General features: G+C 37.0%; 1 protein-coding gene across 2 annotated transcripts in view; it reads left to right on the forward strand.

Moving 5' to 3' along the window:
• Positions 1-1,233: 1,233 nt before the first annotated feature.
• Positions 1,234-27,624, forward strand: part of si:dkey-28b4.8 (sarcoplasmic/endoplasmic reticulum calcium ATPase 2) — a 29,166-nt gene continuing 2,775 nt past the window's right edge. Inside the window, exons 1-22 of one of the 2 annotated variants that reach the window (XM_051902195.1) lie at positions 1,234-1,271; positions 2,691-2,810; positions 2,949-2,966; positions 3,284-3,366; positions 4,658-4,762; positions 4,911-5,049; positions 7,105-7,271; positions 8,431-8,586; positions 11,518-11,659; positions 12,783-12,949; positions 13,115-13,203; positions 13,387-13,489; positions 13,584-13,715; positions 14,356-14,481; positions 14,989-15,210; positions 15,338-15,449; positions 16,913-17,154; positions 17,242-17,462; positions 19,189-19,391; positions 20,692-20,777; positions 20,934-21,067; positions 25,571-25,688. In XM_051902195.1, the coding sequence (XP_051758155.1) occupies positions 1,247-1,271; positions 2,691-2,810; positions 2,949-2,966; positions 3,284-3,366; positions 4,658-4,762; positions 4,911-5,049; positions 7,105-7,271; positions 8,431-8,586; positions 11,518-11,659; positions 12,783-12,949; positions 13,115-13,203; positions 13,387-13,489; positions 13,584-13,715; positions 14,356-14,481; positions 14,989-15,210; positions 15,338-15,449; positions 16,913-17,154; positions 17,242-17,462; positions 19,189-19,391; positions 20,692-20,777; positions 20,934-21,067; positions 25,571-25,688 (2,910 nt within the window). In that variant the 5' untranslated portion in view covers positions 1,234-1,246. Of the gene's footprint in view, positions 1,272-1,308; positions 1,694-2,690; positions 2,811-2,948; positions 2,967-3,283; positions 3,367-4,657; positions 4,763-4,910; positions 5,050-7,104; positions 7,272-8,430; positions 8,587-11,517; positions 11,660-12,782; positions 12,950-13,114; positions 13,204-13,386; positions 13,490-13,583; positions 13,716-14,355; positions 14,482-14,988; positions 15,211-15,337; positions 15,450-16,912; positions 17,155-17,241; positions 17,463-19,188; positions 19,392-20,691; positions 20,778-20,933; positions 21,068-25,570; positions 25,689-27,624 lie in introns of those variants that run through there. The other variant, XM_051902206.1, reaches the window with a different exon arrangement.

Raw genomic sequence — 27,624 nt, forward strand, 5'->3', positions numbered from 1 at the left:
AATTATGATTTACAGTGCACCTGCTACACATGCATAAACTTATCAGTCCCTCATACCCTTCCTTATATCCTCTTTTTTTTTTTTTTACATTTAATTAATTAATAGTATATTCTGTGAGACTTTATCATTTAAAAGTATTTTATAAGCTTAAACCAAAAAAGTGAAAGTTAAAATGCCTGTTGATGAAGACTGCTGTCAACATTAACAAATTATTTATCATCTGACAACATTTTAGCAGCTTTCAGGTATGCAGTGGAGATCAAAGATATGTATACTTTACAATTTTGCAGAAGTTTATACTCGAGTTGGAAGCGTTATTTATCGATTGTTTAATTGCCCACCTTTACTGTTAACTTTAATGCAATTTATTTTCAATTGAAAATGGGCATGCTACACAAATGCATTGTTTACGCTTTATTATAATACAAGTTCACTTGTTTGTGCAATGCTTGGAGAGCATCTTTTTTTGGCTAAAGATCTCCCTTTGCTATGAGCTGCAATATTTCCTAATTTGATTTCCCTTAAATGGTACACGTTAGTGAGCACTCAATAGACGACTGCAATTTAAAGTATGCGCTGAAATAATTGAGATTAATAACTTTAAGCATTTCTAGCTGTTAAAATGGGTTTTACAGTAAGGCATATGTAGATGTAAAATATATCCATACAGGAATTACAGCAGCTCCTCTTGAGAATGATATTAATTAGGGGCAGATAATTACGGCAACAATTGAAATAGGTCAGATCCCTTTCTACCCTACCAGCCTTCATGTTTGACTGGAATTCCCTTCTAATATTTTTAAATCGATGTGGATTACGAGTTTGAACAAATTTGCAGGTGCGGCATATCGACCTCCTACACTTGTGGCCCCACTATCCATTAGTGCGTCATGACGCTACAATAAACCTCCCTTTGAGTGACAGATGGATGCGGGGGAGGGGCTGGAATATTGACCCAAACGACATTGTCCCGCCTCTTCAGCTAGAGTTGTTTCTCATTGGTTCCCAAATGCGTCACTTAACATTTACGTAGTCTGACTGGTTTATGTAATTGTAAATTTTATGACGTATACTGTCGCACGCAACGGTCACTGGTTAAACAGAAGCCACAATGCGGGTGGAAGCCCCGCCCTCCTGCAGCAAGAACGAGAAGGCGGGATTATCAGTGGAGAAATAAAGATGATTTGTCCAGGCCATCGGTCAGGATGATGTTCTGATCGCTCATTGGCTGCAGCGCTGCCCATCGATGTCTGCGACTGGAAGCACATACGGTAATAATGTCGCTCAGTGACCTAGTATTAAATAAAGCGACGGTTATAGCTAGGAGGTAGCGAGGATTATAGCATCGGCTTTGCCATTTTAAATACTACCGGCACATTCAGCAAGAATCGACAGCGTCGAAAATCCACTTGAGTCAATCATTCATCTTGCAGTAGATTTTTTTTGTATAATTTTCCGGATCATGCTGAAGTCAGAAGGAAAACGCATAGCAGAAAACCATCATTTGCCTTGAGCCGCGCTGCAGTGCCATCACTCTGCCTCTGTCCTATTGGATTTCAACAGCAGATCGATCTACAAAACCACACCGCATTGGGTTATAACTGGGATTTTCTCTCTTTTGTCGCGGTTAAGTATAACGGTTTAGTATAACGGAAGTTAGTGGTTTGCAGAGGACTGAATTATAGTTAAACTGGTGAGTAAGGTGTTGTCGGCATCATGCTGTGTCTGATAATACAGTAGATTGAGGGAATATCGATCACTGTGCCTGCAGGATCAGTCATTTAGACGGAATTTTGTTCGGTCAGCTAAAAGCCAAACTTGACCGAAAGATAAACAATTCACAGCTTTTAATAAGTCGCTATTATTAACATTTGCATTGACATTTGCTAGGGCATCAAATCAACTACGCAGCTGAAACGTTTAATCTTGGGTATGTAATAAATGATAATGTGTGACATTCTCTGAAAGGTTTTCTTATAGTGTTCTTGAATGCAATTATTTTGAATTGTTTTCTTCAAAAGTCAGCAAAATCACCGAACTTGCAGGTACAGTAACAGGTGCGCAATAGAAAAATTTCTTGAAAGGTATCCGTGTTACAGTGTAATAATACGATTAAGTACGGAGTAATATTAATTAACAACATGTACTTACCATAAAGTTGGGATTAGGGTTATATTTAAGGTTAGCTGCTTGTAATTATGGATAATTTACTGTTATTACTATAGTAAATACGTGTAACACTGACGCTGAAAAAAAGTGTGACCCCGGTAACCATAATTACACAACACGTGCACACAGATTTTAGCTTACGTTTACGTTAGGATACGTTTTTTTAAAATCTCTTTTTATCTTATATCTTTGTGTGTGTGTGTGTGTGTGTGCGTGTGAATATTGAAAGTTCCCTCTAGTACTTGAAAATGAAAGGGATAGTCATTATTGTCAATATTTATCCCTCATGTTGGTTCAAACTTGTAGAAGATGTTAGACATTCACTTTCATTGCGTCTTTTGTCCATACATTGAAAGTGAGAGGTGTCTGAGACTGTCTCGCACTTGTGTTTTTTACATAAGAAAGAAAGTCATACTTGATATGGTAACAAGGTACATGAGGTTGAGTAAATGATGACAGAAATTGAATTTGATGGTGCTGGCCCTTTAAAGGCACCTTAAAATTAAATTTCCCTCTTGCAGGGATGGACAATGCCCATACAAAGACGGTTGAGGAGGTGCTGGGATACTTCGGTGTCAATGAAACAACAGGACTGAGCTCTGAGCAATTAAGGAAAAGCAGGGAAAGATGGGGCACCAATGGTACTGCATCACTTGCAAAAATACAAGTGTAATATGAGTAATACAATAAGTAATTTCATGATGACATTTTATTTAACCTTATATCTTTTTTTTTCTTCTGCCCATTTTTGTTTTATTTTTCTGTAACCTGTGCCACAGAGTTACCTGCAGAAGAAGGTGAGCTCTTCCCTTGGGTTTATGTAATTATTAGTAGATCTTTCATCATATTCTTTGTTGCATGGGAGATGCTGGTTGTGTCGTTAATTAGAGTTATTATTGGATTCCCTTGAGGAGGTTGGATGAGGTTTGCACTCTCTTTGTAGCTGAATAGTTCTTGATTGAATGTGTCTTAGAGATGTTATATGTGTAAATGTTTTCAATTGTTTACATGTTACACATTTTCTGAGAGTTATTTGTCACTTAATGGAGAGTGATCTTGAAACTTTGTGACTGCCGTAAGTCTATAAAATCTTTGTTTGTGCATGTGTTTACAGGGAAGTCACTATGGGAACTTGTTCTGGAGCAGTTTGAAGATCTGCTTGTTCGGATTCTCCTTCTTGCGGCCTGTATTTCCTTTGTAAGTATAAATCAAAGACCGTGTTTACTCTTATACTGTAATCAAGAGTAGTGCTGGCACAAGACAATAGCACAAGCTTTTCACACTCAAATATTTTCCAAATACACATGCGTCAATGCTATAAAACTCTAGCCACAGCGAACAATCAAAGAATCCCGAATCTCCATTCATGCGCAAATACGGTAACACTTCAGTTTAGGGCCCAGTTCTCATTATCAACTAGTTGCTTATTAGTATGCATATTACTAGGAAATTGGCTGTTTCTTAGTACACATTAATAATGCCTTATTATGCATGAGCATATTCTACATTCTTAATCCTATCCCATTCCTACCCAATACCTAACTACCTCACTAACTATTAATAAGCAGTTATTAGGAGTTTATTGAGGCAAAAGTCGTTAATAGTTATTTAATAGTGAGAACTAAACCCTAAACTAAAGTGTGACCACAAATACTACTGCCAAATGTAATTATTCTGTTAAAAAAGCATTCAACAAAATACATATGTATGAAATATATACAAAAAAGTGTATATATATATATATATATATATATATACTTTACCTTGTACTAACATTTAAATTAATCATTTGATGCACTGCACTTATTGTGTATATTTTTACATCATACTTATATTTAAAAAAATCTGTATGTAATTACAGCTGTAATTAATTTCTGTAATTACATCTTTAATAACACTTTTGACCCTTCCCTTACCCCTTAACCAACCCTAAACCTACCCATACCACCAAACCTGTCCCTAACTTTACCCATATCCCACAAGTATCCCATAAGTGTTTTGCAATACAACATGAACACAATAAGTACATTGTACCTAACAATTCTTTTCTTTTCTCTTATATCTTTTTACTACTTAAACTACTTAATAGTTAAAGACACCTAATATAAAGGGTGACCCATATGTGTGCTTAAATCCTGCATACAAACATTGTCACACAGAAATCATGATTCATAAATATGTTTGCACTCAATTTAAGATAAAATTTAGAACCAACTCAATGCTTTATTTAGAATAATTTGGATCTTTATGTGGAAATGTATGTCTATGTAGCTTATGTGAATCTGGTGGAAATTTTGCATGGTAACCTTTTAAGAAAGTAACCACATAAGAAAGTACACTTGAAAGTACACAAAGTACACATAAGAAAGTACACTTGTACACAGTTCTTAATGAATGAAAAATTCAAAACAATTACATTATATTGTTACCAAAGCTTTGACAAACATTTGCACTGACCATATTTTGTATCATATTCTCTCTCTTGCAGACTCTGGCCTGGTTTGAGGAAGGTGAAGGAACCATTACAGCCTTCGTAGAGCCATTTGTCATCCTCCTCATTCTTATTGCCAATGCCATTGTAGGAGTGTGGCAGGTACAGCTTGTGAAATTGTTAAATATGTTCTAAATAAGTTAATATAATACAACTTCAATTATTTTAAGCCTGTGGATAAGACAGTAATGCAATATGTTGTTGTACTATAAATTACATCTCACTGTGTGTATGTTTCTTTGCGTTGTAGGAGCGTAATGCAGAAAATGCCATCGAAGCCCTAAAACAGTATGAGCCGGAGATGGGGAAAGTGTACAGACAAGACAGGAAGAGTGTACAGAGGGTCAGAGCCAGGGACATTGTGCCTGGAGACATTGTGGAGGTGGCTGGTAAGAATGACAATTAGATTTCTACATCTCTTTTTTGTGCCACAATAAACGCATTTAATGAGAGGTTTCTGTAGTTTGTACATCTGTGCACTGATGTATTTAATTTATGTCCCAGTTGCATATTCTAATTTGTGTGCAACTAATTAGTTTCTCAGAGGCTGGAGCTGTCAAAAATAAATTGGTGGCAGTGTTTCCGGAAAGAAAAAAAAGAGGTCCACTCTCAAAGGATATGTCTGGAGATAATTTTAGGACATTGCTGAATAGAGATGGCTATGTTCTGATTGTTTGTATAAGCCAATCAAAACTGCCTAGAACAGTCTGCTGCAGATGCAGTAAGGATGTTTCTCAAGAAAATAGCTGACTGTTCCCACAGTTAAGCAAAGTATTGTCAAATAAATTTTTGGCATAGTTTGATTTTTTCCAAAAACCATGCAGAGTGATTATCTGAAGTAATGACTCCCGTGAGATTGCTTCCCAAAACATCACTGGTCCCCACCATGTTTAAAATTTGGCAAGACTATGTGGTAAAGTTGGGTTCCCCCCAACTTTCTGAAAAATGACTCATCAGATTGTTTAACTTTTTTCATTGATCAAGGGTTCAAATTGTTATTGCTGGTTATGCGTCCTTTGTGCATTAATGAAACAGTTTCTGATTGAAAGCACTGCCACAAACTTACAAAGTTTGTGTTCAATTAAATACTGTTTACTTTTTTTTAAATTGTGCTTGGGCTTTAGGCCAGTTATGCAGTGAGTTGTCCTACCATTATTGTTGGAGAGCTGTGACTTGCTTTCAGTGTTCCTTTCCGGCACTGAAGTTTTTCCAGATGTACTTGGGAATGCTATCTTTGCAGACTATTTCCCTGGCCATAATAAATTGTGTTGCGTTCTGTTTAACTGATGCACCTGCAATTGGGATGTCTTTGGAACTCTGTTGCTTTGAAAACTCACATCAAAGTCCTTCTTGTCCGACCCCATTTATAGCTGATACTTGCTGCTAATTGGCAATCAACCTAATTTGGCTCCCCTTTGCAGTTGCATTTGTAATTATGATTGTCACTTCAAAGTAAATTTATTATTCATTTAAATATATGTACACAGGGACGGCCAAAAGTCTGAGATCACATTGAAAATCTGGGATTCGAGAACATCCATCCATCCGTTCTCCATAGTATGAAAAAAAATACTAAATTAGAAAAATAGAAGCATTTTCACTAGGATTCTCATACTTCTGATTCCATTTCTGTTTTTTGAGAACTTTAATATCAGATTTGACATAAAGGGTTAAGACCCAGTCTCAGAATTTTCTTGGCCTGCCACTCAAAGTTCTATTCTAAGAATCCCAAAGCTAATGAATAAAAATAAGGTTGAGGTCCTTTTGTGCGTCAGTCTGAATCTTTACTGACGTTAGTTTCTAAAGATGGATTGTAAATTATGAGGAGCTAATCAGCAGTATTGTAGTTTAAACCTCAGAGCCCCACTGTAGCAAAATCACAGTAGTTATTTAAAGCAATTAAATAATACAGTTTTCTAAATTCCCAGCATTTAGTGATAGAAAAATGGCAACACCCCAAGAATATCAACTTTCCCAAATATGAGACAAAGCTTTTCTGAATGTTGCATATATGCTACCTTTTATACATAAGTTTTCTATGTAATTCACACAACAAAGCCCATTAAATATTAGATAAATATTCCAAATATATCTTGATGCAGTGTAATAAAATAATGAAATGATGTTACCTTATGTTTGTTACCATATTAAGTATTATTGTAACATTTTCCCAAAACAAAATATAATTTTATAATCAGTGGCACCAAAAAAAGAAAGAAAGGGAAATATATTATCAAGGAAAGAATATTAAAGATAAAAAAGCTATATCTCAAGGTCTGACTTAATTCATCATATTATTTTTATACATTTTCTAAGCATTTGTGTTGATTACACATTAGTTGCGTTTCTGTAAAATATGCGCATCTTTTATGCTTTTGCTGCCTCACATCCATGACAAAAATTGATTACCTCTTTTTTCCTTTTTTGCACTTCCTTTTCTCCAGTTGGTGATAAAGTCCCAGCAGATATCCGACTTACCTCCATACGCTCTACTACTCTGAGAGTGGACCAGTCCATCCTGACAGGGGAGTCTGTATCCGTAATAAAACACACAGACCCAGTGCCTGACCCCCGTGCCGTCAACCAGGATAAGAAAAACATGCTCTTTTCTGTAAGATTATCTGGAGTGATAATGTTTGTCATCTGTCAAGCTGTGGCTGTTCTTTATGAATTTCAGGTTTGGTTTTTGTCAAATGACATGATTAGGCATCGGATAAAACGCCGCAAGATGTGTATTGTTGTTTGTGTAGTGGATTATGTCCGGCAGTGGCGAGCCTGTGTGTTGAATAAAACATCACTCATATTGTTTGCTCCCACATGGCTATGGACTGAGTCATCACATCACACAGGCTTTGAGCTCTCAGATGGATAATGACCAGAGAGTACCAGCCTCAAAGCCTCCATTACTTTTTTTTCCCACTGAGAAGGTCTAATGCAGGGGTTCTCAACTCTGGCCCTTGAGGTCCACTTTCCTGCAGAGTTTAGTCTTCAGGATTACTAGAAACCTACAGACAGGTGAGTTTGATCAAGGTTGGAGCTAAACTCTGTAGGAAAATGGACCTTGAGAGCCGGAGTTGAGAATGCCTGGTCTAATGGTTGTCTGGCCATATAAGGACAGGAACATAAACAGCGACCTGGAAATAAAGCAAAGCAATAAATGAAATGACTTTAAATGCCATACATCCAGCCTCCAAAATTACCTTTTTGGCTCAGCTGCCATTGGTAGGTGTGTTAAAAAAAGTACCAGGAATAAATTTTTCTTGCCCACTATGAAACTGTATTTTGTATATTTAAAATGCAGATTTGTTCCTACAACAAGGAAAATAATTAACATATTTTTGTATCCTGTATATGCGTATCCATTGTGTCATTCATACATGGCATGCCATCTGCTACAAAATAGCTTGGAATATGTTGCCAGTATATTGCCAGTTATGACAGTATATTTTCGCCTCAAGTAAAAGTTGAGGTAAAAAGAGAATTCTCTTCACTAGACCATTTGTACTGCTTGGATCTACATTACATCAAATGAAAATTCTATCATTTATAAATTGCAATTTAAATAATTGATGATGTCACGATTCCTTCTAGCTGGCCAATAACTATGTTTTATTCATTTGCCTAAAGGCAGTTTGGCACTTGAGGAGTTTATTTTGGGACCTGGTTAAAATATTAAGCTTGTTATACTGTAACTTTTGTAGGTGATCTTACTCTACACTGGAAATAATGAAATAATGGAAATATAATCATGTAAATGTGTGTTTATGTAGGGGACGAATATTGCGGCAGGACGAGCGATAGGTGTTGTAGTGGCAACAGGTGTACACACAGAGATCGGGAAGATCAGAGATGAGATGGCGGCCACCGATCCAGAGAGAACCCCTCTGCAGCAGAAACTAGACCAGTTTGGAGAGCAACTCTCTAAGGTAGGACACTCGTTTTTCTGTGCTCTCTTTTTATTTGAACTTCACTCCATTTGTTTGGTGAGTAACTATATTCCTTGTCTATGTTTTCTGTGCTCATCATGGAAATTTTCTGTATGCATACATACAATACCCTACTGCATTTGCAAAATGTGCAGTAGACAGCAGAGCAATGTGCTTGACATGATTCTCCATTTCTGATCTGATGAATGAACCAGAAGTAGGATTTTAAACATCTTTTTTCTTGATTTATTATTGAATTTAACTGCCAAACTACATTTTAACACAAAATGTGATTAAAATACAAAATATTGAATAATATTTCTGAAATATGCCACATAGTAAGGTCAACAATTTAGCATACATTTATTCTTGTATGTTGCGTACAACTTTTTAAAGATAGTTTAGCAGCATTTAAAGTCATGACTTGGATTTTTTTTTAATTATTTTAATATGTTCCTTGAGGTTCACTTATAATGTTAATAATGTTTTTGGCACAAAAAAAACAATATATGTGTGGAAATATGATTATTTTCAACCTTCAGTCTGACCCGCTGTCTGAAATGATCCGTTTTTAAGGGGCGGCTCCTTTAAAGATTGTCAGTAAATGGCAACTGTTATGATTGGCTAACGTCATTGCATAGGAAACATTGCCAACGCCCACTCGCTATTGCAAGTGAGTGTTTTGAAAACATTATCCATATAAAACCTTTATTTACAGAAGCATTTAAAGCGGTTTGTGATGTAGCTGCTGTCAGATCCAATAAAGCTGACTGCTTCATCTACAAAACAATCTGCAGTCAAATGCTCCGAACAAACATACAATTCTCCGAGACGATCCATGATGCCAAATAACCAATCCACTTGTTCTTAACGCTGGTAATCTTCTGAAGTCTCTAGAGAAATGAGCAAATGAGCTGTTTACCCTTATGAAACAGAATTTTTTTCAAGTGTGCTATTAGTGTACTTCTTTAAACTAAAAATAAGTATACTTTCAGTCTACTTTTTATATACTTCTTAGAAATATACTTAAAATTGCACTTAAGTATACTTGACTTATACTGACAGAAAAGTCTAAGTATATTTGGCCTATACTTGTACTCAATCTTTTGAACGAGATATACTTATAAGTATAATTAAGTATTCTAAGTATACTTGGCTTGTAGTTGTGTTTAATCTTTTGTTTGAGTAGCCTATTTAAATATACTTTTTTACATAGTTTTACATAGTCTTATAAACTTACACTGTTTGAAAATATTGATTAATAAAGAAATCTTACAAGTAAACTACTAGTAAACTAGTAGTTTACTGAGAGTACACTTCAAAGTGTACTTTCATAAACTAAAAAATGTACTACTAGTATTAATATAGTAAACTACTAGTATACTTATAAGTTCACTTGGAGTACAGATGCAGTTCAAATGAGAAATGTAGTTGTGAACTAGTTGTGCACTTAAAGTTTACTACACTTATAGTACATTTAAACGGATACTTTTATATACTAAAAGTGGGCCAATTTAGTCCCAAGCAGTATTGAAATAGTACACTTACAAGTTTACTACTAGTACACTTTGATATTAGTATACTTACTGCATAAAGTATACTTAAAAGTATACTTGAACATTACTTAAGTATACTTCATAAAATTAACTTGAAGTATACTTCTTTTTCGTAAGGGTAAACAGGACGCATCAAAGCGAATGTTCCTTTACGCTTCGGTTTACTCTTCCATTTTTTTCCTGTTGTCGGCAGACTCAAGTGCGAGGAGTATGTCACAAAGTGAACATCTGAATACTGTATCCAGTGTAGATAGCGTAAGTGATTATAATGGGTTCTATTAGCTTTTTACGTGACGCTCGCATCCATTGTTGGTAATTGTCAGCTGTTAAGTCACTGAACGCCAGTGGGCGGGGCCTATGGGGTGATGATGTAAAACTATTTGTCGATGTCTTGCTCTGGAGGCAGTCATATGAAAATTTATTTTCCCGTGTGACGTCACAAATCTCACAACATCCAAACAAGCCATTTTTGGAGCTTGATTAAATAAATGCTTTGTTTACAATGAGGAGGACATTTTAAACTATGAAATGTTTTAATGATACAAAGACCTCTTATATGTCAAAAGATCAAGGTAAATTTGATTTCTCATGTCATGACCCTTTTAATATATACTGTGTAGCATGTAGGAATACTTTGTTCCTTTCAAATGTCTGTCCACTGAACTTTAAACCAAACTCTTCCAACGAATTACAAAATACCACATTAAAAACCTGTATTATATTCGTGCCATTTTGCATAAATTTGCTATTTCCTGTTATACATGAACTCAGTGCAGCTTGTGTTTTTGTCAGTTGTACTGCAATGATAATTTGCCATTTTTATACCTTTTATGTCCTTTTTGCACATTTTACTATTCATGAATTCACTGCACCTTTTCCATTTATACATGTCATTTGCACTGTAATTGTCATCTGCCATTTATACCTCATCATTATCACTGTACATTGCACCCTCTCTATTTTTATTCCTAGTAATTTGCATTGAACTGATCTCTTGCCATTTATACCTCATACTATTTGCACTTACACTATTATTTGAATAATATGTAACTGTTTTATTGGCTGTGTACTTGTACTTTGCCCAACTTCAATAAGTTAATGTAATGTAATCTAATCTAATCTAAAGTCTAGTATTCCACTACAAAAGACTCTGTTATTAATAAATGAACATTAAAATACATTTACAAGAAAATGAAAGCAGGTTAATTTCTGTTTTTTACTGCAGCATTTAATTGACAGACCCTCTCATCCGCTACATAACAGTCAGCATTCACTCTGTAACAGAACTTGTCAGTATTATCGAGTTTCAGAGGTTGAGTCTGAAGTAGCTGTTTTGCATGAGTCATTCTTTCTTTCTGTCTCTCTCTGTCTGAAGGTGATCACATTGATCTGTGTGGCGGTGTGGGGCATTAACATCAGTCACTTCAGTGACCCAGTGCACGGAGGCAGCTGGCTGCGTGGAGCTGTGTACTACTTTAAAATCGCCGTCGCTCTGGCTGTAGCCGCCATCCCTGAGGGTGTGCAAATCTTAACCTATTTCTTTCTCTCTACCATAGCCAACTATTAATATCTTTTTTGCTCAGGAACGCTTGTCATCCAACTATATGTTGGGGTCCAGAAGTCTGAGAGCACATTGGAAATGTGGGATTTAAAATTTGAACCTAGAAAACAACAGAATTTTTAGGTTTTTGAAAAACATAAAAAAGAAAAGAAAAAATATAAAGTTATGACAAATCATGTATCATGAGCTAAGTTGATCGTAGAGACCATTGATGTCAATGGTCCTATTGTTTACTTAGGCTTATGATGATTTTGAGAAACACACCGCTGTTTAGTTCCTATCTCTATGAAGTGCCTCCTACTGAAGAGCTTCAAGTGCGCTCTTATTGGTCAGCTGGACCAGTGTGTTGTGATTAGTCAACTGCTTTGAGCATGTTTCCAAAATGTCACGCTCTTTACCGTAACAGCAAGTTTCAACACACTACTAACGCAACTCAACCCAGCCTCGCCCCCTTCTTTTTTGGATATACCTAGGGGAACTATTTAACTGAGGAATATTGTGATGTGTACATTCCTGGAAGAAACCTCAAGACTACCATCAAGGCGTTTTAAGGAGTTCAGAATCAGTGCTTACTGATATAGAGAAAAACCCTTTGGAGTGACTTTGTGCTTTGTTACTTTGCAGACCTTTTTCATGCTCAAATAGCGACATTAAACTAAAGAATGTTGAAAATGTGAAAAAGCATAATAGGTCCTCTTTAATCAAATTTGTGACATGATCATGAACTTTTGTACAGAAAGTATTATACAGAAAATATTGTGGATCAGTCTTTATGGAGAACATGATTGTCAGGTTTTAATCTAACTTGCAGCTTGAGTGCTGCTGTCATCCAAGCAAAAGATACAAAAGATACCCGGCCAAAAAAATTCACTATTTGGATTTAAATAGGCAAATTCTTAATGAGTGTGTAGCTTTTCATTTCTTAACCATGTAGGAAGACACATCATGGCCATATTCCAGGAGGACAATGTCGAGATTCATCAGTCTAAAACTGTATAGTAAATTTTACCCCCTCTGTGCTTCACTCCTCTCTCTTTTCTCATAACTTACTTGCTAATGTCTTTTGTTTTTGCTCAAAGGTCTTCCTGCCGTCATCACCACGTGCCTGGCGCTTGGCACACGCCGCATGGCCCGCAAAAATGCTATAGTCCGTTCCCTCCCATCTGTAGAGACCCTTGGCTGCACCTCCGTCATCTGCTCTGACAAAACAGGCACTCTTACCACCAACCAGATGTCTGTCTGCAGGGTGAGAGAGACTTGTTTCCACTGTGATTCTAACAGATGCATTGTGGGATTGTATTATTTTATGATTAGCTAGGAGATTTATAACATGGAATGATGTTTGAAAACCACTAATCAAACTTACTAAGTGTGTGTACGTGTGTGTGCATGTGTTTTTGTCTGCGTGCAGATGTCTATTGTGGACATCGTGGCAGGTGAGAGGTGTTTACTGAACGAGTTTACAATAACTGGATCTACTTACGCCCCTGAAGGAGAAGTGTGAGTTTATTTCACATCTAACTACACTCACATACACACACACTTCTCGCAGGAATCTCTTCTGAACTAACCTGCGGTTTGCTTAAACATTCCTGCATCTCCTTTTCTCACTTTACCCGTTATTTTCGCCTTAATTCATGCAGTCCTCCTCCAATTCATTCCACTCTCTTCTCTCTGTTTCAGGTATAAGGACGGTGTACCGGTACGCTGCAGTCAGTATGAAGGGCTGGTGGAAATGGCCTCTATCTGTGCCCTATGTAACGACTCTTCGCTGGATTACAATGAGGTACATATGCACATGCGCACATGAACATACTCTTTTTATGTTATCATGAAGCTGTAGAGACTTTATTTTCTCTCTATCTCTCCGAAAAACACAGAGTAAAGGGGTTTATGAGAAAGTAGGAGAAGCGACTGAGACGGCACTCTGTTGTCTGGTGGAGAAGATGAACGTGTTTGACACAGACCTGAAGGGCCTCGCACCTACTGAAAGAGCCACTGCCTGCTGTTCAGTGAGTGCTCATATAGTAATATGTTGGCTTACACAGAATCTGCAACCAGTGACAGCAATATGATATTGTATATTGCATGTAAAACTATTTTAAATAGCATTTTTCTAATTTTATATATTATGTGTATAATTTAATATTATTATTATTATTGACAATGATTAATGTATTTCTAATCTAAATGAAAATGTATGTCTCATTGAATCATTCATCCAAGAGATTCGTTCAAAAACGCTGATTCATCCAGTAATGAAAAAATGAAGTCTTTATGAATGAGTCATTGAATCAATCATTCAAACTTCGAAATGAGACGCAGCTATTCTCTTTATTCTAGTGTTATATAGTGTATATTATCAAAAGAGAAAGATTAGCTTTTTTGTATGATATAGAAAAGTTTCTTTTTAAATGTTTGTAAAATTTTACCCCCAAGGAGCTGAAAAACAACACCATATTTCTTTCCCCATCAGCAAAGAAAAAAGTAAAAGAAAATGTGCAGATTCTTTGTGGGTCTGTTAAATGGCTTATTGGGTGGCTTTTGGCTTGCTGGATTTTTTTGTGATCTACTGCTTGTGAAACTTACAGTCACTAAAGGTAGTGAGTTAAAGAAACCATTTAAAATTGTTACATTCTGTTTCTCTCTCAGGTCATAAAGCAGCTAATGAGGAAAGAGATGACTCTGGAGTTTTCTCGAGACAGGAAGTCCATGTCTGTTTTCTGCTCTCCAAACAAACTCACTCGCTCTGCTTCAGGTGCCAAGATGTTTGTCAAGGTCTGGCTTTCATCCTTCCTTAAAGCTTTTTCTTTTTTTCTCATTCTTTTTGCATTTTTGTTGGAGAGTCACTGAGTCACCATAATAATCTTTGAATAAAGTAGACTAATAAAGAACAACTTATTTTAGCAAGAACAGATGTTTTAAAAAGATTATGTAACAAGTTGGCATTACTACATCCAACATTTCAAATATCTTTGTGCCTTTTAAAATGCACAAAATTAATGGGAATGGGAATCTTTAGGATATATATATATGTATGTATGTATAATCAATTATTTGTTTATATATTATTATTATTAGTGTTGAAAACAGTTGTGCTGTTTACTATTTTTGTGGAAACCATGATATGTGTTTTTTTTCAGGATTCTTTGATGAATAGAAAGTTGAAAAGAACTTATTCCCTTCCCATAGTCCCTTCTGAATATTGATTGGTTCTCGAATCTTGAAATTTGTCCAACCATCTACAAATTTACATGCATTTTTCTCTTGATCCTGACCTCACAGGGGGCACCAGAGAGTGTACTGGAGCGTTGCCGCTGGATACGGGTAGGAGGTGGTACACGGGTGCCAATGAGCTCTGACCTAAGAGAGCAGCTCTTAAGCACAGTAAGAGAGTGGGGCTCGGGACGTGATACACTACGCTGCCTCGCCATGGCAACCAGGGATTCACCCCCTGACCCTCGAACCCTGAATTTAGAGAACTCTGCAACCTTCTCAGAATATGAGGTGAGCAAGTTAGTGGAGATGAATGATTTGAAATCATGGGAATAAGTTTGAAATTAATTGACATAAAAGCATTTAAAAATGCATATTTTAGTGCTATAACTAACACTTTTCTTTGTGCTTCTCTCAGTCGGACTTGACATTCGTGGGCTGTGTGGGAATGTTAGATCCACCCAGGAAGGAAGTGCTGAGTGCAGTGCGTATGTGCAGACAGGCTGGCATACGGGTCATTATGATCACAGGTGGGTTAAACACATATAAAGAGGTGATTTTAGAGAGATAATGGAAATTCTGTCATCATTTACTCGCCCTCATGTTGTTCCAAACCCCTAAGACTTTGGTTAGTCTTCGAAACACAAATTAAGATATTTTTATTAAGAAACCTGAGAGGTTTCTGTCCCTCCGTTGAAAGTCCAGATAACCAAAGCTTAAAGGGATAGTTCACCCAAAAATGAAAATTATCCCATGATTTACTCACCCTCAAGCCATCCTAGGTGTATATGACTTCTTGTATATGTGTACGTCTTCTTTTCAGACTAGCACAATCGGAGATACTATATTTAAAAAAATGTAAAAAATATTCTGGCTCTTTCAAGCTTTATTATGGTACTGAATAGGGGGCCAGATTTTGAAGCCCAAAAAAATTAATCCATCCATTATAAAAAATAATCCATATGGCTCCAGGGTGTTAATAAAGGCCTTCTGAAGTGAAGCGATGGGTTTTTGTAAGAAAAATATCCATATTTAAAACTTTATAAACTAAAATAACTTGCTTCCGGCAGACGACCATATGCATACTGTGCAAGTCGACTTGTGCCACAAGAGTAACTTCTGACACGATGTATGACGTAGGATGTAGGAGAATCTTCCACCGCAAATTTCTTACAAAAACCCATTGCTTCGCTTTAGAAAGCCTTTATTAACCCCCTGGAGCCATATGAATTATTTTTATGATGGATGGATGAATTTTTTTTGGGCTTCAAAATCTCGCCCACCATTCACTACCATTATAAAGCTTGGAAGAGCCAGGATATTTTTAAATATACCTCTGATTGTGTTCGTCTGAAAGAAGATAGTCATACACACCTAGAATGGCTTGAGGGTGAGTAAATCATGGGATAATTTTAATTTTTGGGTGAACTATCCCTTTGGAACACCCAAAAAGGACATAAAAGCATCATAAAATGAATCATAATGAATTGAGCAGTTTAATCAAAGTCATGAAGAGATACAATCACTTTATATGATGAACAGATTTAATTTAGGCTTTTGTTCAAACACATACATAGAGCGAATCACATATGGTAAACACGGAAGCCCATGCATGTGTCATATACATGCATCACGCACTAGAACAAACCTCATTGGTTCTCGTGCATGACGCACACATTTGAGCTTTACCAAACATGTTTGTGTTTACCATATGTGATGTGCTGTATGTATGTGCGTCGATCATTTTTAAGATGTAAATAAAAGCCTGAATTAAATCTGTTCATCATTCAAAGTGATCATATCTCCTCACAAGACTGCTCGATTCATATGGAATCCTTTCATATGAATGTCTCAAAGTGCAACCTCAGTGACAGATATAAGGCCAAATACAAGACTGTCTGTTATCTAGCTGTACCCAGCCACGGTAAGCACAAACAAATATGCATTTAAAGGAAGTCAATTTGATGTCTTCTTCCTGTGTTGGTTTGTGTAGGCGACAATAAGGGCACTGCCCTGTCAATCTGTCGTCGAGTGGGCATCATCACTGAGCAGGAGGAAGAGGAGGCTGAAGGTGGGCCGTATGGCAGCGGCCTCACAGGACGTGAGTTTGATGAGCTGCCTCCCCACCTGCAGCGGGAGGCCTGCCGCACCGCCCGCTGTTTCGCCCGCGTCGAACCAACTCACAAGAGCCGCATTGTGGAATATTTGCAAAGCCTAAACGATATTACAGCTATGGTAAGTTTTTCTAGATATGTTTGAGTGCAAAAGTGCAAAAAAAAATAAAATAAATCAATGAACCGCGTTGCTATTTTTTCTGTCCAGACGGGTGATGGTGTGAATGATGCCCCTGCTTTGAAGAAGGCTGAGATTGGCATTGCTATGGGCTCAGGCACGGCTGTGGCTAAATCTGCTTCAGAGATGATCTTGGCAGATGATAACTTTTCAACCATTGTGGCCGCAGTGGAGGAGGGCCGAGCCATTTACAACAACATGAAACAGTTCATCCGTTACCTCATTTCTTCTAACATTGGAGAGGTAGTCTGGTAAGTACAGACAGAAATACAGACTCTTATATATCACTCTTACTCTTAATATATTTACAGCTAAGTTCTTTTTTCGTTCTTGACTTAGTGGTAAAAAGAAATTAGAAATACCTTTGTAGCGTTATACTGTCAGCGAACATCCTGAGGGCACACAAGCTGCTGAAAGTGGAGTTTAGATGAAATATGTAAATATGTGCTGGGTGCTTTCAATAACAAAATAAACGCACAACAAAAATGACAGCAGTGAGAAAACAGCAATAAAAGAAAGCATTTGTTTATAGTGAATGTTTGCACAAGCTCTATAATTTGGCTCTCCAAACAAGTCACGTTTATTTATATAGCACTTTATACAACAGATTGCTTTACAGTATTAAACATGAAGTGTCACAGTATTGAACAGTGTCAGTGTCTCTTTCAATTACAATTACAACCTCATTTTCCACTATAAAGCAGCTCTCCAGTGTGTTCATGTTTTTACTCGCGGACGTCTGACCTCGAGGGACTGAACTGAAGAAATGAACTGAAGTAGATTTCCACATCAAAGAAGGCAGAGCCTTAGAGCCACACCTACCTTTTGTACAATTACCACCGACCAATGGTAGTTCGAAGGATTTTACCAGCCGGAGCGAACTATTCTGTAAAGTTCTCTTTGGCACACTGTTTCAAAATCCTGAAATGAACTCCAAACGAACTTCATTTTTGCCTGATTTTGTTTAAATGACGTCACACCAGTTCGTTCTTTGATTTCGCTTGAAGTATATCGGGGCCTTTAGGTAGTATCCAGAAGGCAATGAAACGCCTTCAAAACGCATGTAAAGGTGCGGCTTTTTTAGCATCATTTTGCTGATATTTTGCGGGGAAAAAAAGATTTATTGTCAATAGTGTAGCGATGTAAGAAGCTCAGCTCACACAGAAGTCAGATTTACGTCAGTTTTAACTGTTGTTTAACGCTGCGAATGTGTGTGACCAACTTGAACCTGTTGCGAAATCTGCATGGGGAAATCTTTCTCCCTTACTTGAAATTCCCAATTGTGCAGATTCCTATTGAAATATGCAGAGTATGCAGAGCCTGTATGCAGAGTACACACACTGCGTACCCTGACATCACCAGCGTTTCGATATGAATTCAATTGCCATGTTCTTTCCTCGATTCAAAGAAAGTAATAATGTTTCGTGACAGTCTCTCATGTAACGATTCAGTTAATCTACTACTGTAGTCCGTCTGTCTGATGAAAAGCAGTGGGTGCTGCACTTAGTGAATTAGTGTTTAGGTTGGGTGTTCACACAGAACGAACTGCAGTGAGCTGAATAAACACAGGGGCCATTTACACAAGATGCTTTTTTTGCTGTTAAAAATGTGAGAGATGCGTAATGTCTCGAGACGCGTTTAAGAAGTACACCATTTGATACACCATTTTAAAAACTCAACACTTAAGCACAAGACACTGAAAAAGCTGTGAAATGCAGCACAATGGTCAAATACATCCGTCTATTGCATGTTTATATAGAATAACAATTTAAAAGCAGCACTGGAATGCAAAAACACATTTTATGTGGTTAATTATATAGCCTGCTTAATAACTTTGCACGGTTTACAGTGTGACAGTTTTAATTAAGACAGGTAAATGTAAACAAACTTTGACTACTGTAAAGCTTTTTTCTTCTTCTGCATACCATGAATAAGAATCATGTGGCCGTACATTGTATCTTTCTCTCTGTCTCTCAGTATTTTCCTCACAGCTGCTTTGGGAATGCCTGAGGCTCTGATCCCAGTCCAGTTGCTGTGGGTCAATCTGGTGACTGATGGCTTCCCAGCTACTGCTCTTGGCTTCAACCCACCTGACCTGGACATCATGTCCCGTCCCCCACGCTCCCCTAAAGAACCACTCATTTCTGGTTGGCTCTTCTGCAGATACCTTATCATTGGCTGTGAGTCATTTACACACGTCTCTTCTTGTTATGGAGATTAAAAACTGTCAGTAGTGTATATAAAATAATGTTATTAAAATGAAGGATTGGTCTGGTTAGATCAGATGCTATAATACACAAATGCAGTCAATATTTTTGCAATTTACTTAATGACACACAAAAAAACATTAGTCATAATATATTAATATCCACTAGAGTGCAGGGTTTTCTTTGTGACATTCCTTGTTACAGAGTTGAACATGCTCTTAAAAAATGAACAGTTACATCACACAAGCAGTGCCAATGTGGTATAAATGTGGAATAGATCCATTTTGTACTCATGTGTCTATCATACAGCTTTGTGTGAGGTGTGCAGCAAGGATTAGATTTGGCCTGAGCCATCTGGGCCATTCCAATCCAGACATAATCAGCGATCACACCTATATTTATGTGCAATCTTTCACAGTTTTTTTGTTCAAAACTCTGTCCCACTTCAGTGTACTAGAGCGCATGTTAAGAATTAACAAAAAGACCAACTCAACAATGAATAAAAAGTCCAAATTTGGATATATATCATGTCAGTTTTTCCTTAAAGAAAACAATCTCTCAAATTAACTATACAGGAAACCCTGTCAGTTGGTACATTACTATTATATTAAAAGTTAATATTAACAACAAAGTCCAAATTCAATGGATTTTTAGACATAATAATCAACATTCAAATAAAAACATTTAAATTTCACATAAGGCAGTTTTTATATAAACTTTTGAGTGATTTATTAATCTTCTCCAATTTGTTGTTGAAATATAAACATTTAATGGTGATTGCTATAAATTGTTTTCATGACAGATTTGACAGATGAGTCATGATAGATTAGGGAACTACAGCAATCTGTTACATCACATTAAAGAGCATCAAAACAGTATTTATTGTTTGAATTTCATGATAAAACAAAATTTGAAAGCTGAGACTGTTTCATATCAAAAGCTTATTGGATGGGAGGTACACTAGAAGTAATAGTGAAGTTTTGATCACACATCAACAGAAAACAGCATAGACCAAAAGATCAAAAAATTGAAATTTAAGAATCGATATCGGTTCATCATAATGAAGATCGATTTAAAATAGATTTAATCAATATCGTCAACCCAGCCCTGGTAAACGCTAGTCGAGAGAACTGTCAACAGGCTACAGCAATCTATGCATGAACTTTCACACACTCTCTTTTAAATGGTAACCATGAATTAAAGTTAAAGAACCAATGAATTGACTCATTGGTAAAGTTCCATTTCAATCCCTTTATCTCTCTCTGTTTTGCAGGTTATGTAGGGGCCGCAACAGTTGGAGCTGCTGCCTGGTGGTTCATGGCAGCTCATGATGGACCAAAGCTCAACTACTACCAACTGGTAATAAAAAATAAAACCCCCAAAACACAATCACACACTGCAGTTTCTCTGAGTACCTCTTTGAAAAGGAGTTCTGAAGACTTGATGCATTAAATATAATTTTTGACCAAGTAAGCCAGTTCTGTAAATACATCTTCTCTTTGTTTTTTTCTATAGTCTCACTATCTGCAGTGCAGTGAAGGTCATGCTGAGTTTGCAGGAGTGCAGTGCTCAGTGTTCGAGTCTCCATACCCCATGACTATGGCCCTATCCGTGCTGGTCACTATAGAGATGTGCAATGCCCTCAACAGGTATGAGATTTTTAAGAAATGCTGTCATGACATAAAACCACCACTGGATGTTTTTATGGGGAGAATAGCATGTGTGTGAAGTTTTACTTGGTATATTCATGTTAAAGCTACATTCCTTGCATCCTTGCATCCATTTCATTATTCCAACACTATTTCATGAGAGAAATGACAGAGACAGAAAAGATGTGCTCTTTTGATTATGATATATTTGACAGTCATTCTTGAGAAAAAGCATGTCCTACAACTATACCTACTATTACGCTAAAATATTCTTAAAGATGCAATGTGTAGAATTTTCTGTCCGCTAGAGGTCGCTAGAGGCATATTCAAAACAAAGGCATAGCTTGATGACGCCAAGTTTGAGCGTGGAATCTTGGGACTTGTGGTCTTCACCTCACAGACGGTGGAAAATAATTGGGATAGGACTCGGGAAGAAATCATGTTCATGGATGCGATTATTAACGTTACTGTAGTATGAAGCAGAGCAGGACCGAGTGTTGTGGGAGCTGAATGAGGCCGCTGGAGCGATTGTTAACGAGAGACGAATGCAACACGCCGTGAGCAGCGGAACTTTTATTATTGACAGGCGACTCCTCACACGTCCCGGAGCCTTGGTTAAAATTGCAATTTTCTCACGATTTACAAATAGTAAGAAACATTTGGGATATTGTAAGTACTCAAGTGAACAAAATATATAACACTGGCCTAGTGGTTTTTGGATATTTTACTGCAAAATTCTTACATATTGCACCTTTAATGCAGATATAGCGTTACATTTGATTTTCTCTTTATTTATGATGTATCTCATGTATACACACTATATTGCCGAAAGTTTTGGGATGCCTGTCTTTACGTGCACATGAACTTTAATGACATCCCATTCTTAATCCATAGGGTTTAATATGGAGTTGGTCCACCCTTTGCAGCTATAACAGCCTCAGCTCTTCTGGGAAGGCTTTCCACATGGTTTAGGAGTGTGTTTATGGGAATTTTTGACCATTCCAAAAGAATCCATAGTAGGCCTACAAAGTAACAAAAATAATAAACCAGTGGGGTTTTTTTGCAATGACGATGACTTGAGATAAAAAATAAACAATTAAGTGTGCATATTAGCTGCCTGGTTGTTTTTAAATTCACTACAGCAGTGGTTCCCAAACATTTTACAGTTGCGTACCCCCTGCATTTAACCTTCTTCTGCGTACCCCCTCTCTTCAACTTAGACTGCTGCGGTCACACCTTTTCCATTAAGGAACAATATTTTTACCCTCAAACTGATTGTTCATTAAAGTGCTTTTTTTATTAACCTTTATAAATACCTTTATAAAATAAACAATGTTTTAAATTAAAAATGTCCAATAGAGAAATAAGCAATGATGTTAAAATGACATGATACTTTAAATATTGAACTAAAACCACCAGTAGGTGGCGCTAAGTCACTGTCTTAATGTCATCGAGTCATTCATTCATTCAGTAATGAACCAAGTGGCTGTATTTTTGAATAGGGTAATTGAAACATTGACTCTCATGATTTGTTCACAGTCACAGATTCGTTCACAAAACATTGCTGTGAGTTGCAGTTCTGCTGTGGCTTTCGTTGAAACTATTATTTTGTTTCGTTGGAACTATTATTTCGCAAAATACAGCAAACAATACAGTGTTTAAAATGTACTTCACTTAATATTACCCTTTTGTTTGTTGAACTGTTATATAAAATCAATGTCACGTTTGCAATCGTGGATATTTGGGAAAAATTGCATTTTTGCTTGTATAATATGTTATCAATATTAAAAACAAGAACGCACACAGGGCGCTTTTGTATCAAGAGAGTTTGAGTCTTAAATAAATCGAGACCAGCCTGTGCCCTAGGCTATTTGTTCTTCATGCTAGTAAGTGCTAAAACCCCACTTTTACTTTTACATTAGCCGCGTTTCCACCGAAATTAATTATTGTGGAGAACGGCAGTAGGCTAATGCAGCGCGATTTGTATTCTGCACGCAACTTCTCATATGCTGCTTGTGTGGATACAGTCAGTTTTGACAGCAAAAGGTGAGGTCATTTGATTAGATGTCATGTATTTGCAACATTTTGCTTTTTAGAAATGCATGCTTCGTTTTAATGTTATTTTAAAGTGGGGTAGAATTAAATGAACGGCAAAACTCAGCATTTTGTTTGCGTACCCCCTCTGTCACGTAGGCTACCCCAGTTTGGGGACCACTGCATTACAGGATTTGAGTAGAATATTTGAATATAACTAAATGTTGTTTCTATAGCAGCAACAATAAAGTTTACAGCAGCAAAGTCACTATATATAAATTTTGTCTTTTTACTTTTTACAATAGAAAAACATCTCGAGACTGGACTCAAGTACTACAGCACTACCTATCACGGTACCACGCTAGAATTTACTGTGCTCCTGAGAGCAACCTATTCTTTCACAAATGTTTGTAGAAGCAGTCTGCATTCCTAGGTGCTTGATTTTGTACACCTGTGGCCATGTAAGTGATTGGAACGCCTGAATTCAGTGATTTGGAGGGGTGTCCCAACAAGTATTGGAATGCACCTAGGACTGCTTCTACAAACATTTGTGAAAGAATGGGAGCTCAGTGAATTCAAGCGTGGTACCGTGATAGGTTGCAACCTGTGCGATGAAATCTTCGTGAAATTCCCTCACTACTAAATATTCCACGGTCAACTGTTAGTGGTATCATAACAAAGTGGAAGTAATTGGGAACAACCGCAACTCAGCCACGAAGTGGTAGGCCACGTAAAATCACAGAGCGGGGTCAGTGCATGCTGAGGCGCACAGTGCGCAGAAGTCGCCAACTTTCTGCAGAGTCAATAGCTACAGACCTCCAAACTTCGTGTGGCCTTCAGATTAGCTCAAGGACAGTGTGTAGAGAGCTTCATTGAATGGGTTTCCATGGCCGAGCAGCTGCATCCAAGCCTTACATCACCAAGTGCAATGCAAAGCGTCGGATGTAGTGGTGTAAAACACGCCGCCACTGGACTCTAGAGCAGTGGAGACGTGTTCTCTGGAGTGATGAATGATGGGTTTGGCAGTTGCCAGGAGAACGGTACTAGCCTGACTGCACTGTGCCTAGTGTAAAGTTTGGTGGAGGGGGGATTATGATGTGGGGTTGTTTTTCAGGGGTTGGGCTCGGCCCCTTAGTTCCAGTGAAAGGAACTTCAGCATACTAAGACATTTTGGACAATTTCATGCTCCCAACTTTGTGGGAACAGTTTAGGGATGGTCCCTTCCTGTTCCAACATGACTGCGCACCAGTGCACAAAGCAAGGTCCATAAAGACATGGATGAGCGAGTTTGGTGTGGAGGAACTTGACTGGCCTTCACAGAGTCCTGACCTCAACCCGATAGAACACCTTTGGGATAAATTTGGGAGACTGCGAGCCAGGCCTTCTCGCCAACATCACTGCCTGACCTCACAAATGCACTTTTAGAAGAATGGTCAGAAATTCCCATAAACACACTCCTAAACCTTTTGGAAAGCCTTCCCAGAAGAGTTGAGGCTGTTATAGCTGCAAAGGGTGGGCCAACTCCATTTTCAACCCTATGGATAAGAATGGGATGTCATTAAATTTCATGTGCACGTAAAGGCAGCCATCCCAAAACTTTTGGCAATATAGTGTATATATATACATACACACTACCATTCAAAAGTTTGGGGTCAGTAAGATTTTTTTTTTTTAAGAAATTAATACTTTTATTCAGCAAGGACACGTTAAAATTAATCAAATGTGACAGTAAAGACATTTATATTGTTACAAAAAATTATATATTTTAAATAAATGCTTTCCTTTTTAACTTTCTATTCAAAGAATTCTTAAAAAAACATGTATCATGGTTTCCAAAAAATATTAAGCAGCACTGTTTTCAACATTAATAATAATAAGAAATGTTTCTTGAGCAACAAGTCATCAAATTAAAATGATTTCTGAAGGATCACGTGACTCTAAAGACAGGAGTAATGATGCTGAAAATGCAGCTTTTGCATCACAGAAATAAATTACATCTGAATATATATTCAATTAGAAAATAGTTCTTTCAGTTTTTTTACTGTATTTTTGATCCAATAAATGCAGCCTTCAGAAACATTAAAAAATCTTACTGACCCCAAGCTTTTGAATAGTAGTGTATGACACATTATTTTTTGTAGCTAAAGCCAGGAAAAATGTTTTTTCTGAGAACATGGGGGGAAACAGGGAACTGAACAGATTAATCAAAAATAATTTCTGGTTACAAAAACTTTCTTTGTTGTCTGAATTATCCCAGTACTAAAGAATCAGTGTAAATATGTGATATTTTTATGTCTTGTGTGTCTAATACATAAAACATTAAACTAAATGTCATAAATAAAATTTATGTCTTTCTGAACAGTAATAATACTGAAAATGGCAGATCGTTCTACCTATGTTTGGTATTAAGACAGTTCTACAGGAGAGCATGGACTGCTCTTATTGTCTTTGTGTGCATGTGTGTTTCAGTTTGTCAGAAAATCAGTCTCTACTCAAGATGCCACCATGGTCAAACCCCTGGCTGGTGGGAGCCATCTGTCTCTCCATGGCCCTACATTTCCTCATCTTATATGTGGACCCTCTTCCTGTAAGTAAGAATCTGTGTGCCAGATATTTGAAAAGATGATGCAGGAGTATCTTAGAAAAATGCCTGGGCATAATTAAATAGGAATGTCTGAGTTTAACAGGTTGGGCATGTGCATGCCTGTTTCTCGGGAAACCACAACAAAAGTGGTTGCCTAATGAATCGAGGAAATGATAGATTTTGTTGCTCATTTCAATGGCTTCCACAAGAAATAACGGATATGATGGATGATAATACAGTAAATCATAACCCCCTCAGATTTTGTGGAATATTTGTGACTTTATCAATAGAATTATGCAATGCTAAGGAAATTATGTCATCTTTAAGTATGGAAAATACAGTATTCTGTCATTTACAATACCGTATAAAAAAAGTTGGGCTTGGTACGATTTTTTATTTGATCATAAATACAGTAAAACAGTAATATTAGAATTATTATTACTATTATTTTAATATATTTTAAAATACAATTTATTTCTATGATGGTATGCTAAATTTTCAGAAGCCATTATTCCAGTCTTCAATGTCACATGATCCTTCAGAAATCAGTCTAATATTCTGATCTCAAGTAAAATTTCTTATATTTTTTCAGGATTCTTTTATGAATAGAAAGGAAAAAAAAAACAGCTTTTCTTTGAAATAGAATATTTTGTAACATAATGTCTTTACTATCACTTTTGATCAATAAAATGCATCCCTGATAAAACTATTAAATTCTTTAAACAAATCTTACTGACCCTGAACTTTAGGTTCCAAAAAGCTGTATGACTTTCTTTCTTTGGTGGGACACAAAAGGAAGTTTTTTTTTGTTGTTTTTTTTGTTGATCTTTTTAATGCCAGGTTCAGACTACACGATATTTTGATCACTGTGTCAGATTTTACAATTTTGACTCCTAAAATCGTGTTGTGTTGTGTTGTGGACAAGAAACATGTCGTTGCTACCCGACCATTCATCGCGTGCCGTCTTTAACGACGTGCGTGCTGTCATCGAGAAGGCGGGACTATGGACTGACAGAAGGTGCCGTGAATAAACAAACAATGGCTAGCAATGTGTTTTGCTCTGTCTTGTTGTCAGAAAGCCCAAAAGTGCACATATCTAGATTGCATGGATATTTGGATTTCCTCCATAGAGAACTGAGGTAACATGTTTTATTTACTCTTTCCTTTCGGCATGTTTGAAGTCATGTAGGAAGGCGCTTCTGTGCTTCTGTTGGCTAGTGTCACACCCGTGACGGAACTTGTCGTGGACGACGGAGAAAAAAATTAAACATGCTAGTCTTTCTGTCGTGATGTCGTGAAGCATCGCAGACGCGGCATCGTTGTCGTCCACTATGATACACTTACACAAGCTGAAACGATCGAATCTTGTGCCCCGACGCCCATTGTCGTTTACGAATCCCCACGACACCCTACATCAAGCAGATCATGGCAAAATCTGGCTAAAATTGTGTAGTCTGAACCGGGCATAAGACTATCTTGGTCACTTTATAAAATGAATTAGGACTGGTACCATCAAACTTCAAATTACAAAAAAAAAAAAAAAAAAACACTAAAGTTTTATAAATGCTGTATATGACTCGTGAAGTCCTCAGAAGCTATACGATACATTGGCTTTATGTGAGGGATAGACCAAAATTTAAGATGTTATTTATTAAAAACTTAACATGCGTCCTGTCGCTCCTTGTGTTGTTCATGAGAGCAGATGCATCATATTTTTGAAAAAAATCATCCTTTGAGTTGAATCTTTTTAATGAATCCAATTCACTGCTTTAGTTCTCAACAATAATTTGTTCACTAAATCAAACTGATCTGGTTTCTGAAGTTCAGCTCGTATAATAATCTGTCCACTGAAGTTAACAGTTTATTACTCAAAGCTATTGTTTGGCATTTAATAGCATGAAAACAACTACTCCCACATTTAAAATTATGCCTATTGTGT

The sequence above is a fragment of the Ctenopharyngodon idella genome, chromosome 1 (genome assembly GCF_019924925.1).
Source record: "Ctenopharyngodon idella isolate HZGC_01 chromosome 1, HZGC01, whole genome shotgun sequence".
In the NCBI taxonomy this organism is placed as follows: Eukaryota; Metazoa; Chordata; class Actinopteri; order Cypriniformes; family Xenocyprididae; genus Ctenopharyngodon; species Ctenopharyngodon idella.